Consider the following 18,382-nt stretch of genomic DNA (forward strand, 5'->3'; position numbering starts at 1 on the left):
ACGATTTATACTTGCTTGTTGTCTATTTTGTTTTATTTTTCCATTGGTCCGGCTTCAATTTCCGGAAATGTCTCAAATTTAATATGATAATTGCGTCTAATCCGCACACTTTGTTGCTGTTGGAGGTTACGTTAGTGCAGGTTTGGGAGCCATCATGTTGGTTTTTGGCAAAGAAGCATTGAGAAGTTTTTTAATGCATTTTGATGTCTGCTTAGTTTGTTATCGACTAGTGATTTCTATCGAACACATTCAGAGGCCTACGAAACGCAATATCTTTCAACGTGAAATACGATAATTACTCTGAATGGAGATTTTGCAATTTTAATGACATCGAAATTGTTCAAATACCTCGCTCTAATTAAATACAATGACATCAAAATTGGACCATCATGCACCCCCGGGTTAAGATAAATCCATAATTAGCTACCCGCTGCTTTTGTAAAACAAAATGAAAGAGCAAATTTTCTTTCGTCCCGCCGCCTAAGATCATATCTGTTACTGCTAACGAACCTGTATAATTAGGCCTTATATCCGCGTACACTCCAAACCGAAAGTCTGGCCCTCGCGTTAGATCTAACCATGCACGGAATGGGCGTCCACATTAAAAATTTTCGCAAAGATCCCGTGAAATGCGTTACACATGTCGGAAGATCAAGGGGATGCGTCGCATCTCACACATTTTGCATTGCAAACACATGTAACTATTTCAATGGGATGCATTGACGAGGTGTATTTCTGTTGCCAGGAAATATGGCACTGCACCAGAGAGATTCAATTAAAGGCGACCCGCAAATCAATTAAAGTGCGCTTCCATTAATTAATAAACGAATATAATTCGTTTACCGACGATATCAAAACCACCCTCGATGTGGAATGACGATGATGTGAAGTATGAACTCGTCACGGTATGCCCACATGTATTGCGCAATCATATTATTTCGGCGTAATCTCATTATTTTGAATTAACTGTATATAAACTTCATACCCCCGATTCAGTATGCGCTCACAAAGGGTTTGCGAAATGTACGCCTGGGGGATCGAATGATGTTTGTGGTTTATTAGCTAATGAAGACAAAGTTGCTCGGTTGATAACTTGATTTTTTTCGGGAATGGAAATTATTAGGCTGCTAACGCTAATTTAATATTAAGCTACGTGTGACCTTTATACGTTGTCTTCAGAACAGAAATTAGAAGAAACGCATCAAAAGTCACTTTGCGTTTTCCTTTTCGGGCACTTTTTCTCAAAAACGCGCTAAACACCTTTGCAACCGACCCAGCGAATAACCAAAGAAAATATATAGGCGCTAAGCAAAACTGAAAAATGATTCCATTAAATTCTAAAGAATTCCGTTTACTTCCAAAAAGGATTTCATTGAATTCCAGTTGCTCGGTAAAATACAAAGCTCTTCTGCAAATTATACGTGATAAAAATGCATGAAATCATCATCAATTGACACAACACGAGTGTATAAACTCAAAAAGTCACTAGAAAAAGTCACTAGAAAAGTAACTAGGTTTGGAACTCTGCTAGGGACCCCGTAATCTGTTGTCGATTCTAATTCAAAGAAAAACTAGATGTAAAAAGTGCCTAGAAATGTGCCTTGGTTTAAACCTCTTCTAGCGCGCATAGGGCCGATTCTAAATCAAAAAGTCACTAGATATTTGAAAGTTACTAGAAAAGTAACTAGGTTTGAAACATTGCTAGGAACGCGTAATATAGGGCCGATCCTAACTCAAAAAGTTTCTAGAAAAAGTAACTAGAAAAGTAACTAGGTATGGAACTCTGCTGGGGACCCCGTAATATGTTGTCGATTCTAATTCAAAAAATCACTAGATGTGAATAGTGCTAGAAAGGTACCTTGGTTTGAACCTCTGTTCGCGCATTCTAAATCAAAAAGTCGCTATATTTGAAAGTTACTAGAAAAGTAACTAGGTTTGAAACATTGCTAACAGCGCGTTATATAGGGCTGATTCTAACTCAAAAAGTCTCTAGAAAAAGTACCTAGAAAAGTAACTAGGTTTGGAACTCTGCTAGGAACCTCGTAATATGTTGTCGATTCTAATTCAAAAAAATCACTAGATGTGAAAAGTGCTTATAAAAGTACCTCGGTTTCAACCTCTGCTAGCGCGCATAGGGCCGATTCTAAATTTCGCTGCGTTGAGAACGTTTAAAGGTTTCTTTGGCTTTCTTTACAATGATAGAAATGCAGGAAATTATTATCGTGAAGTCTTTAAATATTGAAGTCATCTTTTAATCGAACACGACAACATAGTTTCGGATTTGACTGCTGCGCCGCCTCACCTCGCTACTCCACAAACTTTTGAATGCTTCCTTTGAATTTATTTACAATGATTAAAATGCACGAAGTTATTTTTGTAAAGGATTTAAATACTATGGCATCATGACTCAACACAAGAGCACAACTTCAGCTTCGGCGCGACTATGTCGCCTCACCTCACTACCTTAAAAACTCTTGAAGGTTTCTTTGGATATATTTACAGTGATAAAAAATTCCAGAATTTGTTTTTGTTATTGAAACGTTTATGAAAAGTAACGAATCTGTGATTTGATGCCATCATGGGACATGGTAGAAAGTTCCGGACACCTGAAATTGAAATTGAGTGATGGAAACTTTCAGAAATCAGCTTTATGTTATTTGGACTCTGTAATTTTCACTTAATAAAAACAAATGGCATAGCATACATTTTCAGTTAATAAAGACAAAATCTATATAACATTTACAATGGCGTTTTTATTACAGATTAAAATGTGGGAGATCGCCGGACGTATTTACAGTGATAAAAAATTACAGAATTTGTTTCGGGAAATATGATGCCATCATGGGACATGGTAGAAAGTTTACGGTTTATCTTATATTTATGTTATAGTTTCACCTGCAGCTGCTGCGCCGCCGCGCCTCGTTGCATTACAAATTCATAATTTCTTTGGCTATGCTCGCATGCAACCATTTACATGAAGTATTTAAAAATTTGTGGAATCATTTGACTCGGATTGGATTGGATCGCTACCTCAATAACTAACAGGATTTGTTTTACATTTTTGCAATGAAAAAAATGCACGAAATTATGCTTTAATGGTGTATATTGGTCGATTTTAAAGAAACGTCGATAATTTTAATGCAATATTTTCGTTCAAACTTGAATTGTCTCGTGACGGAGCGTCTTGTAACGAATGAGATGAATTCCCGTGCGAAACATACCAGACGATAAGAAAACCTCACTTCAAAAATGTTGAATGAATTCCAAGTAATTATATAAAAATATCAATTTAAAGTGAGCCATATCTGGGACTTGTAAAAATGCTTAGAATTCCAAAAGAATTTCAAAAGAATTCCATGAATTCCAAAAAAAGTCCATGAGTTCCAAAAGAATTCCATGAATTCCAAAAGAAACCCATAAATTCCATATAAATCCCTGAATAACCTCCGGAATGACCCTTTCCTTTGTATCTTCTGTAGTATATGGAAATAGGTACGCCACAACTCACCAAGGGCGACTTGCCACTGACTTACCGACAGACCGGCCGACGAAACAGCCAAATTGAATACTCGTATATAAGCGCTACTTTTTTTCAAAAACACGCTAAAAATAGAAAACGTAAAAGAGAGAGAGAGAGAGAAGAAGAAAAACGAAAGCTCTAAATAGGTCTGCAAACGCCCGATTGCCTAAAACGTGATTTTCTACACGTACCGGGTGACCCAATAAAAGTGTTCTCGGGAACCGTTCGGGGTAGAACAAATTATTGGGTAAATCGGTGATGAAGAATCGCTTGAAAATACTTTCAAGTTTAAAATGACCACCTGGGGGATATATATTTTCTAATTATGTACTTATATTTTTTAGACTCACAATTGCCTCTTCAACACCTTATTCATTTTGTAGCTAAATTTTGAGTAGTTTTAGCAAATTTACCGCGCGATCCTTGACCTTCAAAGATCCATTAATCTCATTTTCCCAATATTTGAGGTTTTCACTGGCCTCTTTGGATGTTATTTGGCTACTTTTTCGTAAAGAAAAAGTCAGATCATTCTATTTGATTTTTTTGATTTTTTTAATTTTGAGTCATGGTGTCAAAACTAGCCCCCTGGCGGAATAGGGTTCAATTAAATTAACTATATTTTCATTCATTCTTATTTCCCAAGGAATGCTCTTTTCAACGATTCTAAATTAGGTAAAATCGATGAAACCGTTAAGAAGTTAAAGCAGGTTATTGCAAAAACAATTGAATGCCCCACACCATCTTTGTTTTTGAATTAACTGAGTTTTTTTACGAAAATAATAGATAAACTGGTTCTCTTTGAAATTGTGAAAAAAACATTTTAGTTTATTATGCCAAATTTAAAGAAAATGCAATTTTAAAATTTAAGATGGCAGCTACGCCCTCTGGTGGTCATTTTTAGACCTTGAAAATATTTTCCAGCGATTCTTCTTGCCACCGATTTACCCAATAATTTTTTTACCCCTCAGTCATACGACGAACTGTTCCCGAGATATGGCCGAGGAACAGTCTTATTGGGTCACCCGGTACAATAGCAATTTTAAACCCGCAGTGCTCAGTAAAATCGGACAGGGACAGATAGAACGACAGACCGTTCTCGATCCATAATTTGTGCCTAGTTCGCCCCTATAATATTGTAGAATTGAACTCAATTTGTGTTATTTTGTGCTACTTTTGGCACACTTTGTTCTCTTATAATTTTTGTGATATTGCACTTCCAGCGTATATACCATGTTGCAGCACCCGAATTTCTTTATGCTTGAATTTTATTCCCTTTTTGGGCCGTATTACACATTTTTGTCACTTTTAGTTGTTGCTATTCGTTGCTATTTGTAATCGGACTCCAATTTCGCGCCTAAACTTGTGCTATCTCCTCGATTTTGTGCTACTTCTTGTGCTATTACCTATGCTTTTTGAATTACTCAACTTTTTAGAATAGGTATTATGACTATTTAGTTATATTTTTGGCGCGAAGACTGTTCACACGTTTTTTATAAGATGTACCTTGATCCTTGAAAGATATTTTAGGTAAATTAGGAAGATCTCGTTTGATCTCTATAGGAGTAAGTTATTTGGGAACTCCTCAATGATTTTTCTGTTATTTTATAAAGTATTTTTAGTGCCTAAATATTCAAGAGTCTTTTAGAGGTTCCTCAAAAGCTATTCGGAAAAGGTTTCCACCTTTGAAGAGGCCCATTGGATTGGATTTCATTCACAAATTCGTGATTGATTCATTAATGATTCTTCAATATAGTTCTTCAGGGACTGTTTTGATTCTCCATAGACTCATCAGTAATCCTTCAGAGAACCAAGCGAGATTTCTAGAGGAATTTATGGAAGACTAAGTTCCAAACAAGACGGCTTGACCATTGAATCAAGGTTCCGAATAGTCGGTCCCACCCTGTAGAGATTCTCCACAGAATCACCGAAGATTCTATGAAGAATTCCACACTCTCCGAAAAATCTCTGGGATATCTAGCTAAAGGTTTTACTAATTTACAAAGTTAGTTGCGTAGTTTTCGTTTTAATTTTATCGTTTTTGTAATTTGTTCAATTTAGATAAGGTGCTACAAGTAAGACACATCTGGTCAATTTTGCGTACTTTATAAAAGGTTTTTATTTATTCGTTTGCGATAAGTAGTGCTTTTATCAAGCGAAATTTAATTAACGCACGTGTTCTTTCGCTGATAAGAGATAAGGTGTTACGAAAACTTGCGCGCTTCATATGGAGAAGTGGAGACGTTTGGCGCGTTCCGTCATTACGCTAATGGTGAGTGGTGAGGTTTTTGAATTTTTGTTAAAGGAGATTATGCTGTAATGGACGTGGTAGTCCTTTAAATACTGGAATGAACGTAAAAAAGTGACCGATGGTTTCGCGACGGTTAAACGCGAAATTTGTAAGTTGAAGGCGTTTTTTTATAATAATCTGTGCAGAAGCAGGTTACCCCAAGTTGTGCGAGAAGTTGGAGAGAAAGCAGTTTGTAGTACAGCGAGGCATTTCGTTCAAATTCCTTTTTTATTAAAAGTTATTTACGATTTTTTTATTTTAATTGTTGCCCGCCTGCGTGCGGGGTAATATGTTCAAACAGGCTTGTTTTAGTTCTTTCTCGTGTTTCGGAATCAATTTTTGTCATTACCAATCAATTAATTGCATTTATTCGAATCCAAAGTGTGATTCAGATAGAGTTTTCATGTCCGAAAGTTGCTAAGACTAAAGAATTTTCAATATCTTGACAGAAATGTGTTGAAAAATCCCTTTGAAAAGTAGCGGATCTCTCAAAGTGTGTATATATCTGCAAGCAGTCAACGAAAAACGATGTTAATGTAAAAATTGTTGACAGAATTTAATTTGAGAATTGAGTGTCTGAGAGCTAGTCTGACGATGAGAAATTGCAGTGCGTTGCCATTTTTCATGTCTAGCGCCCTTGTGCGAGGTTCTTTAAGATTCCAACTTTAGAAAGTTTCGCTCATTAGTGGGAGTGCGCCCTACGCTTTAAGGGTTGCGTTTAATTTGAATAACAAAAAAAAAGTTATTGACGTACTTAATCGCCTAAAAGCGAATGTCATAAAGCACAACATCTATAATTCTGTTGACAAAGCCACAAAAACACCAAAACAACAATTGTAAGCACTTAATTCTATTAGAAGAGTATTACTTTAGAGTGCTCTACTTCAATATAGTGAATAGAGCGACACGTGGCCCCAAAAAACGACATGAAAACTGCATATAGCCGTCGCTCGCGTCTGGCTCTACTGTTTGATGTTAGACTATGACAGGACTGCATCGAGCGAGGGGTAAATGCTAAAAAAAAATTGGGGGGAAATTTGTGCGGAAAGTCTCTCTTTATATGCTCACGATCGATTTCTTTTTCTTTTGCAGATATTACGAGACCGGTAGCTTTAAAGCGGGCGTAATCGGCGGATCGAAACCAAAAGTAGCGACGCCACCTGTAGTCGACGCAATCGCGAATTACAAAAGGGAAAATCCTACCATGTTTGCCTGGGAGATACGCGACAGATTGCTCGCCGAAGGAATTTGCTCTCAAGATAACGTACCTAGTGTCTCGTCAATAAATAGGTAAGCCCTTTTTGTTTTGTTATTTCCCTCCCCGTTGAATCGCATCTGTTTTACTTAATCGAAAAGTGTGGGGGTTACTGATATGCAGTAATGGACAGCACTCGTGGGACTACCGGTCAAATTAAATGTGTCAAATCTGCCCCTAACACATATACAGTTGATTTTATCTCTTAGGATTATAAATTTAGGGGTGGCTATGATTACACAATTGTTTTGAATGGATTGTGTTGAACGTTATCGCATGTTAAGATATTACGTTGCCAATTCATTATTTTTGGTGTCAAATGGGATGAAATTACAATTGATTCCTTTGAATTAGTTCAGTTAAAGCTATTTTGCAACAATACCAATGTTGTGTGTGTTATAAATCATTCCTTATAACAAGTTATTGCCAAATATACAGGGTGGAACACCAAAACAAGTTTTTTATGGCATTCAAAAATAAAAGTCTGCCACCAATCTACATACTTTAAAATTGTGATCAGTGGCGTACGTCTACAGAGCTAAGGGGAGCATAAACCACTATTTTTTATTACATATTCTGCAAGTGCACACATTTTATCCAAAAAAGTGTACCCTTTAATAATATCTAATGAAAACTAGTAGTCCCCATTAAAAAATATACCCTCTTGAACATGCAGAAGTACGCCAGTGATTACAAATCTAAAGTACGTAGATTGATAACAATCTTTTTGTAATTTTGGATGCCATAAGAAACTTCTTTGCTTAAATGGTAGTTGTGAAGATATCTGCAGTGTGCCAGACAACAGTTCCGCCCCGTATAGTTAGCCACATCAGTCGATGTCTTGTGGAGGTGAACATATGACGCCCTCAAATTTGGTCGATATTTGTCTACTTTGCTCCATTGTATTACAGACAGACCTCAATGTTTAGTCTAAACGCAAACTAACATTTTCAGAGAATTTTTGTTGTTCTTAACAGACAGAAGTTTTCCAGAAATCTGAAAACCATGCCGAATTCATGAAAGGTGATCCGGATTTATAAATCAAACGTAACTTGGGCGGTATGAGAATACTTAAATGAAGTGAGTAGGTAATTCAAAATTGGGATTAACCAAAAAAATTTTAACGAAAAGAAAGCAATGGAGACTATGGAAAAGTATGTAAAGTAGCTAGAAATGATGAAATATGTTAAAAGTGGGGTTTTTACAAATTCAAAGAAATTCTGGTTCTGGTTGGGTATTGCAACGGGTTTGCATATTAAGGGGCTGACTTTTCGAGGTCATCTTGGAATTTTCTAGCAACAAATTTTTCATCAGGTCCACGGCTAGCAATTTTACGGGGACGTGATTACTGAAAATTTCCCCTTTCCTGAAAATTGACTGCGTTTCTAAAATTGCTTACCCGTAAAATTATAAACACAAAATGGGCATACAATTCTGGATACATTGATGAGAAAAAGTAATGAAATAGCTCCAATTTACATCTAAATAGATTAATTTTCGTGGCCACGGTCTACTGAAAACTACCTTAACTTAATATCGAAATATGATCCTCTTCTTTTAGAAAGTATTGCAGAGAAAATAGCAGCGGGAGGTCTGGGATATGGAATACTCTCCCGCAAAGGAAGATTCGATTCCCAAAAATTATATCAAAGGTAGGGAACGGCTCGATAATTCCTCCCCCAAGCTTAATCCCACGGCACTTTTCTGGAAGTTGCAACTGAACTGTCGTATAATATGCTAGAGGTATATGGTCTATGCCATACCCCCCAGACCCCCTCATAAAAGTTCAACCTTCAGGAATCTTATGATCAGATTTGGGAAAAAAGATCCTCTATGAATGGAACACCCCCCAGCAAAGGAAGATCTATAACAATTTCCCGAAAAATTATATTAAAAGCAAAGAGGCGCCCCCTCTCCTCAGATCCCCATAAGACCGCCAATTTCAGGAATGTCATGATCATATTTGGGAAAAAGCAATCCAATCCTCTTTTCCTAAGTGTTGGAAGGGGGGGGGGGGGGTTATAGCCCCCAGTAGACTGTGGTCTGTAGAGTGTAGTCTGTAGACTCTACTGAACGTAGTTTTTTGAACGGTTAATCTCTGTGTTTGTGGATTGTAGGCAAGTAAAGTTTTATTGCCACATTATTTTTCCAAAAATGCGCTAAATATAAACCGTATAATTAGCACAATGGCGGTAAGAAAATGGAACATCCAGCGGTAATTTACAAGTCAAAATCTGTAAACAGCGAAACGGAAGTGTTTCGGGCACCACCGGAAGATTTCGGTCTCTCTTGCCTCTGGACAAGATGGCGGTCGGCGATGGTAAGCTCCAGGCAACTCGAATAGAGAACGGGCGGCGATCCCAGGTATTCTAACGAACAAGCGCTGGGCGGCTACTGGTGGGTGCTAAAACAGCTTCAAAAGCAATCTCCCTAAGCGAGAATAGTAAATAATCGGATTTGGTAGCTGTTTCTACGGGAAAGCAATTGCAGGAAAACGGAACGATATTCCCCCTTATAATTAATGGAACAAAAAGTACCAAAAGAGTTTACCTTGCAATGAAACGGAGAGAGAAAAAGCAAAAGCTATAGATACGGCGGCGCGGCAAACTTAATGTAAAAGACGGCTTGAATGCAATAGTTATTTACATAAAAGTCAGTAAAATGATACATTACTGGCGAGGAAATATTGAAGTACAAGGCCCCTTTGGGGCCGAGTACTTTAATTTCCGAGTCAGGTAATGTCATTCTACTGACGAGTTTTGTATTAAATTTTACCCGAAATCGCATTTTAATATAACATTTCAATTTTCATATAGAACTTTTGATTAATATCAATCTGTCAGTGATGACATGAGTCATTATAGACAGTTGGAAATGTCACAAATGCGTCCGGTAAAGTGACGGTGCGGCCGTAAAAGTGACAGTGCGGCCAGTAAAATGACAAGTTGCCGGAAACATAGTCTGCTCTGCCTCTATCACAGAAACTACAATTTCCTGACAGAAAGTAGGCATGAAAATTAAAGCATACAGGACGATTTTGGGTAATAGTTATCTACATATAAGGGCGAGGCCCCTTTGGGGTCGAGTACTTTAATTTCCGAGTCAGGTAATGTCATTTTACTGACGAGTGTTGTATTAAATTTTATCCGAAATCGTATTTTAATGTAAAATTTCAGTTTTTATATAGAACTTTTGATTATGGTCAATCTGTCAGTGATGCAGGAGTCATTATAGACATTTGGAAATGTCAAAAATGCGACCGGTAAAGTGACGGCGCGGCCGGTAAAGAGACAGGTGCTCTGCCTCTGTCATGGAAACTGAAATTTCCTGACGGAAAGTAGGCATGAAAATGAAGGTTTCAGGACGATTTTGGGTAAAATAAATTTACGGAAAGGCTCCAAATTTAATACGGCACTTACAAAACGTAGTTTTCAAAGACGCAAAAGGCAGAAACCAAAAGATTACGGATACGGTGGAACACCAAAGACAAAAAGATGTAAAAAAGTGCAAAAGATTTTACCTTTGGGTTAAACTTACTTTTCGGTAAAACCCCCAAAATATTCGGGACCGGTGTCAAAATTCAAATTTTTAAGAGCGCACCTGACGGATGTAATCTCGACTTAATCAGAGGTTATCACTGTAATTCTTTCAAATAATTACGGTTAGTTATGCTTGTCCAAATAGTCGGATTGAAATCTCCAAATTTGACAATCCCGTTCATTGGAATGTAAGGGCAAATTGCGGGGTTTCCTATCACGTTGATATTTCCGTAAACTGCACGACTTTGTCGGTTTAACGCTGTATTTTCGTATACTATGTGAAAATTGCAGTCTATTAATGGGTAATTAACGGACCTAAAACTGAAGAAGATCGATTTTGTCTTTTCCTCCCTGGCCAGAAAGCTTTCGGCGACTGTAAAAACAATTTAAATATTCCAACGGGAACGGTTGCAAACGGCGTTGAAAACGGCCATATTTAATCATTGATTCGTTTCTTTCGTACCTGTCCTGCGACTTCAATGAAAGCTAAGGTGACCGTAATACAGATGCCACTTGATCCTTATTCTGTGGTTCGGAGCAGAATTCAAATACGCAGAACAAAGATAAGTGCGAACCTTGACACAAATCTAAATTTTCCTGCTTTCTAAAAAATGAGATCCAAAGTAGGAGCTACCGTTATAGGATTTTGATATTTTTGGTGGAGAAACATTTTCGACCTTGATTTTGATTTGGTCTGGCGCCCCACCTAATTTTTTGCTATCATTTCATCGTCATACTCTGTACAGCAAATTATTTACATTTTTCATTGTTTAAACAAAGTCCATAGAAGTGTTAGAGAAAATGTCAAAAATGTCAAAAATTCGAAAAGAACTGCGGATTCCTTGAGAGAGTTCCGGAGATGTATCTGAATTGAGGAAAGGCCATTAATATAGTGAGATCCAAAATAATATTTTTAGAGCATTCTAAAAACAAAGATCAAGGAGGAACAAAAATTAAGGATATTAAAATATTCTACAAATTTTGCCCTTTTCTTTTATTGTCAATAAGAATTATGCGCCCACTTTGAAGCAATTAGCAATTTGAGATATTGAGCGGCAATTAGGCAAAAAGGCACAGAGCTTCTCCGTCTAAGAAGCCGTGGGTTTCTTCAATTATCAATTGGTTTATTGCTCAGACAGTAAGCGCAAATTGTGCCAAATTTCGCTGTCTCAAGTCCCCCCCCCCCATGAATTATTTCCACAGATGCTATTGTTGAATGTAAAACGTGCATAACTTTTACATGTGCCAACCAACTGGTCTAAGAATTAGCGGTGCCAAGTACAATGTTTAAAAATTGGGAGGGGGGAGGGGGCGAACACACGTTCTACGCTTCATGGTATTCTAATGAAAAGTCTCACCGAAATGAACTGATTTGTACAAACTATGACTTTCCTGTGAAATTCCTTTCCGAGATCAGTAGGTGGGAAGGGGGGCGGAGGGAGGGGTAGACATTAATTTTATCTCTCATGGTATTCCAATTCCAATTGTCTCAACAAAAGGAACTGTTTTCTACCAACTACCGCCCTACTTTCTGACTCCTTATCAAAATAGGGGTTGGAGAGGGGGGGGGGGGTTATCCTTCACGGTACTCTAATGAAAGGACTTAAGAAAGGAATTTATTTTTACCAACCATACCTTCCTCCTCGACTTCTTATCGTGATCGAATATAAATAATTCCTTATATCTCAAGAACGGATTGCCGAAGGATGGTGCTCACAAAGGGCGATTGCGACGTCTGGCAACAATATATCTATTGTTTGGGATTATTTGTTATAATTATTTTTTATTCATTATCTCTCTCTTGTTCTGGGCCCTCAACAGGCTTGCGCCGAATTACAAAGTGACCCGCATAATGCTTTTTGAGGTGCCTCTCCAGAAGGTCTTTAAGTAAGTATACTACTCCGGTTATTTACCTTACGAACTAGGAAAACTGCAGGAAAACCTAATTCGGAGTAGACGGTAGAATGCTCGAAACTAATCTACGGACATTCCCATCTCTGTCACAGATGAAAAATTCTACCCTCAACCCAGGTTCGAACCCCTGACCTTCGGCTTTATAGCCCAACGCCTTACCATTGAACTACAAAGTCAGTCATTATGTTGCATAATTTATATTATTTGAATAGGTGGTGCCCGCTACTTGTGTTTTGCTACTTATACCTTCTATATTCTATAAGCGAGTACTTAGAGGGCACTTCTCCTTGTTACCTATAATTCTTGCTACTGGGGAACGCATATTGCATGATTAATTTTCTTTAGGAAGAATCCACGGGTGGTTTGCGTGCGTACAGTGTTCATGACATTCACGGCCAGTTGCAGGAAAACAAGAATTTTGACATTTGATTGGCTGCCTACTGCAATATAAAGCCAATCAAATGTCTTAATACCGGATTAAATAATAATCCTGGATTTTTTTTTCTGCAACTGGCCGTTACTGTGTTTTTTAATACAGCAACTTACATTAAATAATGCCGAAATCATTACTTTCTTTACCAATTTCGTTGGGAAAACGTCCTCGATGCCCAATACGAAAATTGTTGCTTGTAGTGAATTAGACTTTAATGGGTCGCACATGGTTACGTTTTGCCTTTAATACAACAAAAATGATCGTGCAACCAAGGAAAAACAAATGGATCAACAGGTGCGTGTACGATCTTGATTTGTACGAAATTGCGCTTTAGATAAATAGATCTACGCTCTGAAAGAATTGGTAATAAATCGCGATTAAAATAGTGAAAGTAGGGAAAGTAGTAGGATACGGAAGTTTGTACGATTCATGTCTCGATTGTGTTACAGTTTCAAAGGGGACGAAAAAAGGCACCGTATCGGCTTTATAAATTTGCCACGGCTATACGAATGCGATCGCAATAAACCATCGTCCTTTATTAATGGCAAATGCAATTTTCGCATTAAGATAGTGGAAGGAGAGGGAAAAAATGGAAACGGAAACGGACATGACGCCATGCTGAGTAGAAACAGCGGAAGTCTACTCCAAACAATAGCTTGCCGCTCTGTTTTTATGTCATCGCAATTAGAACGACCGAGATTTCAAAAGAGAAATGCTTTTGCTTTTTGTCCTCTTTTAGTTTTCGGCGCGACGCAGGTGAATTAATTGGATTGGGTGCGAAAGAAGAGGACGCGCGAGAGAGAAAAATGGAATCGATCGCCGTCGAGCAGTTTCATGTAAATCTGACAGTTGGCCAAACAAACAGTTCCTTACCATTTTGCAGCATCGTCGAGCGGAGCGGATATCGGTTTGAGCTCGATTTCACGAATCTGAAAATCAGCCGAGCGTTCCGGAACCGGCTTTCTTCCCTTATTGATTTTCTCTCGCTCCTTTACAGTTGTATAGAAAGAGTATCCTTTCGGCTAAGGATCCCTCAAGGCCTCTCTTTCCGCCGCCTTAAATAACAAAGACGCAGCGTCGAGACGCTACTGTAAAATCATCACTGATCAGGGCGACCCCCTTGAGAAGGAAGAGAGACGGCCCCTCCCCCAGAAAACCACTCGAGCAAATCGCGCCTATGCCGTTACTGTTCTGTTTGCGATTGTGAGCGTCAAGGGGTGAATTTCTTGCCTATTTAAAAGTTTTTCTAAAGTTGGATTATGTTACGCGGTTTGAGGTAATTGGGGATTAAGCTTGGATGACGAGAAACTTTTTCTTTCGCGCTTGACTTTTACGTGAGAGAACCGATGTAAAAAGGGACCCCCCGAAGTTTCGCATAAACACTTTAATGAAGTATCTACTTCTATAAAGTCTAGTTTAATAGACATAACATAGAGTCCCGCATTGTCCTGCAATGACACGACCAGCTGCTCACGTGAAAAGGGAGGAAGCTATGAAAAGGGCAATGGGCCAGAGAAGGATATCCGTAAAATATACAGTAGCAAAATATTTGCCGTATTGAAGTGTCAACTATTGTTTGGATGCCTTTGTGTCGCTGTTAGATTTGTTAGAAGTGGCCGGGTTGTAATTCTCATCCCCTTTTAGAAAAATGAGCTTTAAAGCGAGAAAGGAGAGAAATGAAACGTGGAAGGGAACAAAAAAGAGCAAAACATAAACAACCAAGAAACAGTTCCATGTTATTATCACAAAAGCTGTTGCGGTGGGCACAAAAGCTTTCCTCCCGGTCGGGGTGTGCTTGAAAGCTCGGCGCAGTAAACCGAGTAGCGCATTAAGCTCGAGCTTCAGATTATGGCTTCTTGTCCTATGGCGCGCCGCGGCTAACTTTGATGCAATTTTATACCTCCTTTACGAGCAGCCATCTTAGCGGGAAAGCTTTTTATTGCTGCACTTTAAAGCGCAACGCAACAATCACTTATAATTGCCTAATTCGACTAGAAATTGTCATCCCTTATCTACGTCGGGGGTGCGGTATCTTTAAACGCATTATTACACCGACTGCTCACATGGATATAACGCCCCTACCAGATGCTCAACAGATTATTTACATTCCATTGCCCACTTTTCTTTAAATCACAATTTTATACACGACCCGAAGGGCCATTACCTAAATTATTCCGTCGCCGTATTTTCGCATAAATCAGCGTCGGGAATAATCGAATGACAGCGAACGCGCACTTAAAAATTATCATTACATCTCAATAAGCGATCGCATAGTGTCCGTATGTGAGTGTAAAGGGACACAAACACCGTATGTCACCGTAGATGTTGAAAGGAGCCACTCATCTGATCATAATCAGCAATTCTCTCGGGTGCGAGCCCTTGCCGTCTACATTAGGATATCAAATGTTCCTATGCGTGAGTTTTCACTTTTACCATATCGTCCTGCTGCGGGCATTTTTACAGCCGTACTTTGTAGAAATTCGCGAACGAACAAAACAGCTACGTACGGCCCTTTGATGATCGATTACAAAGTAATTAAGAAGCTTTCGAATTTAATTCGCCCATTTTTCCGATTGGAAAATGAATCGAAAGATTTTCATGTTCGTCACTGCCACTATCACCATCACCTTATGACTTGTGGAAAATCATTCGAAAGATCTTAAAGACATTCGGGCCAGAATATTCCATCAGACTCCTTGAAGTACATTTACACATGATTTTGCAATCTTAAAGGTTCTCAGATGTTTGTAAATGTTAAAGCGCTTTAAAACGTCTCGAGAACCTTAGGTTCTATTTCGTAGATTCCAGGGATATTAAGAAGCCTTCAACTACTGAGGATCAACGAAGGATCCTAAATGATCACAGGAAATATTTGAAGACCTAAAGATCGTATCGTACCTTTGTATTTGAAGAATGTGAACAATTCGAAGAACTTAAAGGATTCAACGGGTCTGAAGGCATCGAAGAATCTAAATGGTCTGGCGCAGAATAGAAATCTGGATAAACTCTCCAATCACTCTGCTGCCGTATTAACAAAACACAATACAATTGGTAACCTAACCCCCTCGACTAGGTAACTGGACCCTCGTTCCCAGAACATGCAGAACAGGGTTGAAAATATATGTATTCTTCTATTGATTAATTTTGATGATTGCGATAATCTAATAGTGCGTAATAGCCCAAAAACCTTCAACAGCAATCGTTCATTTCAATTTTCCCGGCCTTTATAATTTCGTGTTGTTAAAGTCTTGAAAGCTACAAGTAAAACGCGCTACTTATCGAAATCAAAGGTTGTCCACTCTTACAAAGTTTGAAGGACTATCAGGTTTTTAGGGAATGTTTTGAAAGAAATTCCCCTAATAATTCGTGTTAAGACGCAAAAAAATCCGAATACTAACCAGAAATAGAAGTGATCACTTTTATATCCTATAACTAGGAACGTAGTCGAATCCTAAATATCATAAGAAGTATTTGAAGACCTAAAGAATCTTAAGCACCTTTGTATTTGAAGAATGTGAACAATTCGAACAATTTAAAGGATTCAAAGGGCCTAAAGGCATTGAAGAGTCTAAATAAACTGAATAAACTCACCAATCTCTCTGCTGCCGTATTAACAAAAGACAATACATATTGGCAACCTTACAAAATACATAGACACCTCCTCGGCTAGGTAACTGGACCCTCGTTCGGAGAACATGCAGAACAGTGTTGTAACCATATGTATTCAGTATTCTTCTATTGATTAATTTTGATGATTGCGATAATCTAACAGTACATAATAGCCCAAAAACCTTCAACAGCCATTGTTCATTTCAATTTTCCCGGCTTTTATAATTTAATGTTGTTCGAGTCATGAAAGCTACTTATCGAAATCAAAGGTTGTCTACTCTTAAAAGTTTGAAATACTATTAAGTTCTTAGGGAATTTTTTGAAAGACATTCACCGTACGTGATGGTTTTGTCGGTCCGTCGGTTCCTCGTTGAACGACAAGAGATGGCGATTTGAAACCTTCAGCTCCAATCGATTTCTACGAAATAAAGGTTCATTGTTATGGAATATGAGCCGGAGTGTCAAAAAATTCTGCTACTGAAAATCGTACACGATTCTTCGTATCTTGTTGAATTTTTGAATTTTTTATCACAGCAAAAATGGATGTCCTTCTTATGCAAGCTTTTTGAAATCGCTGCAATTCATAGTCGGATGTTTCAAAAATTAAAAACATTGGATTATACCTTATGGAACTGCAACGGTTTTTGAAAACCTTTGATAGTCTTTAATGGTAGTAGAAAACTGACACTGCTGCGCTTCTCCTCCCGCTTCAGTAACCCCCTCTCCCTTCCTCCGCGTTTGTGGGCATAGGTTCAAGATCCTTGGAATTTATGGACCAAGATCTTGGTGCCGTAACTAAGGCGTGACCTTGTCTTAATGGTGTGTTATTATACCAATATATGAGAAGAGTGCGAACAAGGCAAACGCAAGACCTTCAATAAATAAATGCTGTATTGCAAAAACCTAAGCGACTTCGAAAAAGGAGATAGCATCAGAACGCGAAAAGAGCGAGCGAGGGAGATGTCATATTGTAAAAGCTAAGCTACACTTAGAAAATGACAAATTATGCATTTCTTGCATTTTACACAGAGGAAAAGCAAAACGTTCAAGCAAAAAAGTAAAGGTTTTCCACTTACATGTATAACATTGTTTGAAAATTTAGGAAATAATAAGAGATTAATAAAATTGGTAATAGGTAATTCGTGTTAAGGTGCAAATAATCCGAATACTAACCAGATATAGAAGGGATTACTTTTACACCCTATAACTACGAACGTATTCGGATCCTAAATGATCATAAGACGTATTTGAAGATCTAAAAAATTCTAAAGAGCATCAAGTATATATTTATTGTATTGTTAGCTCATTTTTTAAGAATTAAAAAAATTGTGCGTGTTGTTCGTCCGTCGGTCCGTCCTTCCGGGCTCACTTCTACGGTTTCGAACTAGTTTTAGGGGAATTGTCCTATAGCGATCTGGAATTTGGCAATAAGAAGCTTATACCTTGAAGGTGTGTCAGATGACATTCACCCCCCCCCCCCCAAGATTTATTTTCCATGATACTGTTTTTCAAAGTAAAACGGGCATCACTTTTACATGCGGCAACCAATTGGTCTCATATTTTGCTTGCGCATGCCTTTAGTGCCAATTAAAGCGTTTGAAAATGGGAGGGGGGCGAGGGGTGAACGTACGTTCTACCTTTCATTATATACTCTAATGAAAGGTCTCATCGAAAGGAAAGAAAAAAAACTATAACTATAACTACTGTCTTCCGCTACTCTTTTTCGTATCATAGGGCGTCGGAGAGGGGGGGAGGATATTGAGAGAGGTAGGACACTAGTTTTATTCTTCATGGTACTCTAATGAAAGGTCTCGACGCAAAGAAC

General features: G+C 38.2%; 1 protein-coding gene across 6 annotated transcripts in view; it reads left to right on the plus strand.

Moving 5' to 3' along the window:
* Nucleotides 1-18,382, plus strand: part of LOC116180512 (paired box protein Pax-5) — a 198,904-nt gene that overhangs the window by 145,319 nt on the left and 35,203 nt on the right. For all 6 annotated transcript variants that reach the window (XM_031500527.1, XM_031500532.1, XM_031500528.1 and 3 more), the window contains one exon: nucleotides 6,900-7,097. In XM_031500527.1, the coding sequence (XP_031356387.1) occupies nucleotides 6,900-7,097 (198 nt within the window). The remainder of the gene's footprint in view (nucleotides 1-6,899; nucleotides 7,098-18,382) is intronic.

This window comes from Photinus pyralis, unplaced genomic scaffold (assembly GCF_008802855.1).
Source record: "Photinus pyralis isolate 1611_PpyrPB1 unplaced genomic scaffold, Ppyr1.3 Ppyr1.4_LG9, whole genome shotgun sequence".
NCBI classification, from domain to species: Eukaryota; Metazoa; Arthropoda; class Insecta; order Coleoptera; family Lampyridae; genus Photinus; species Photinus pyralis.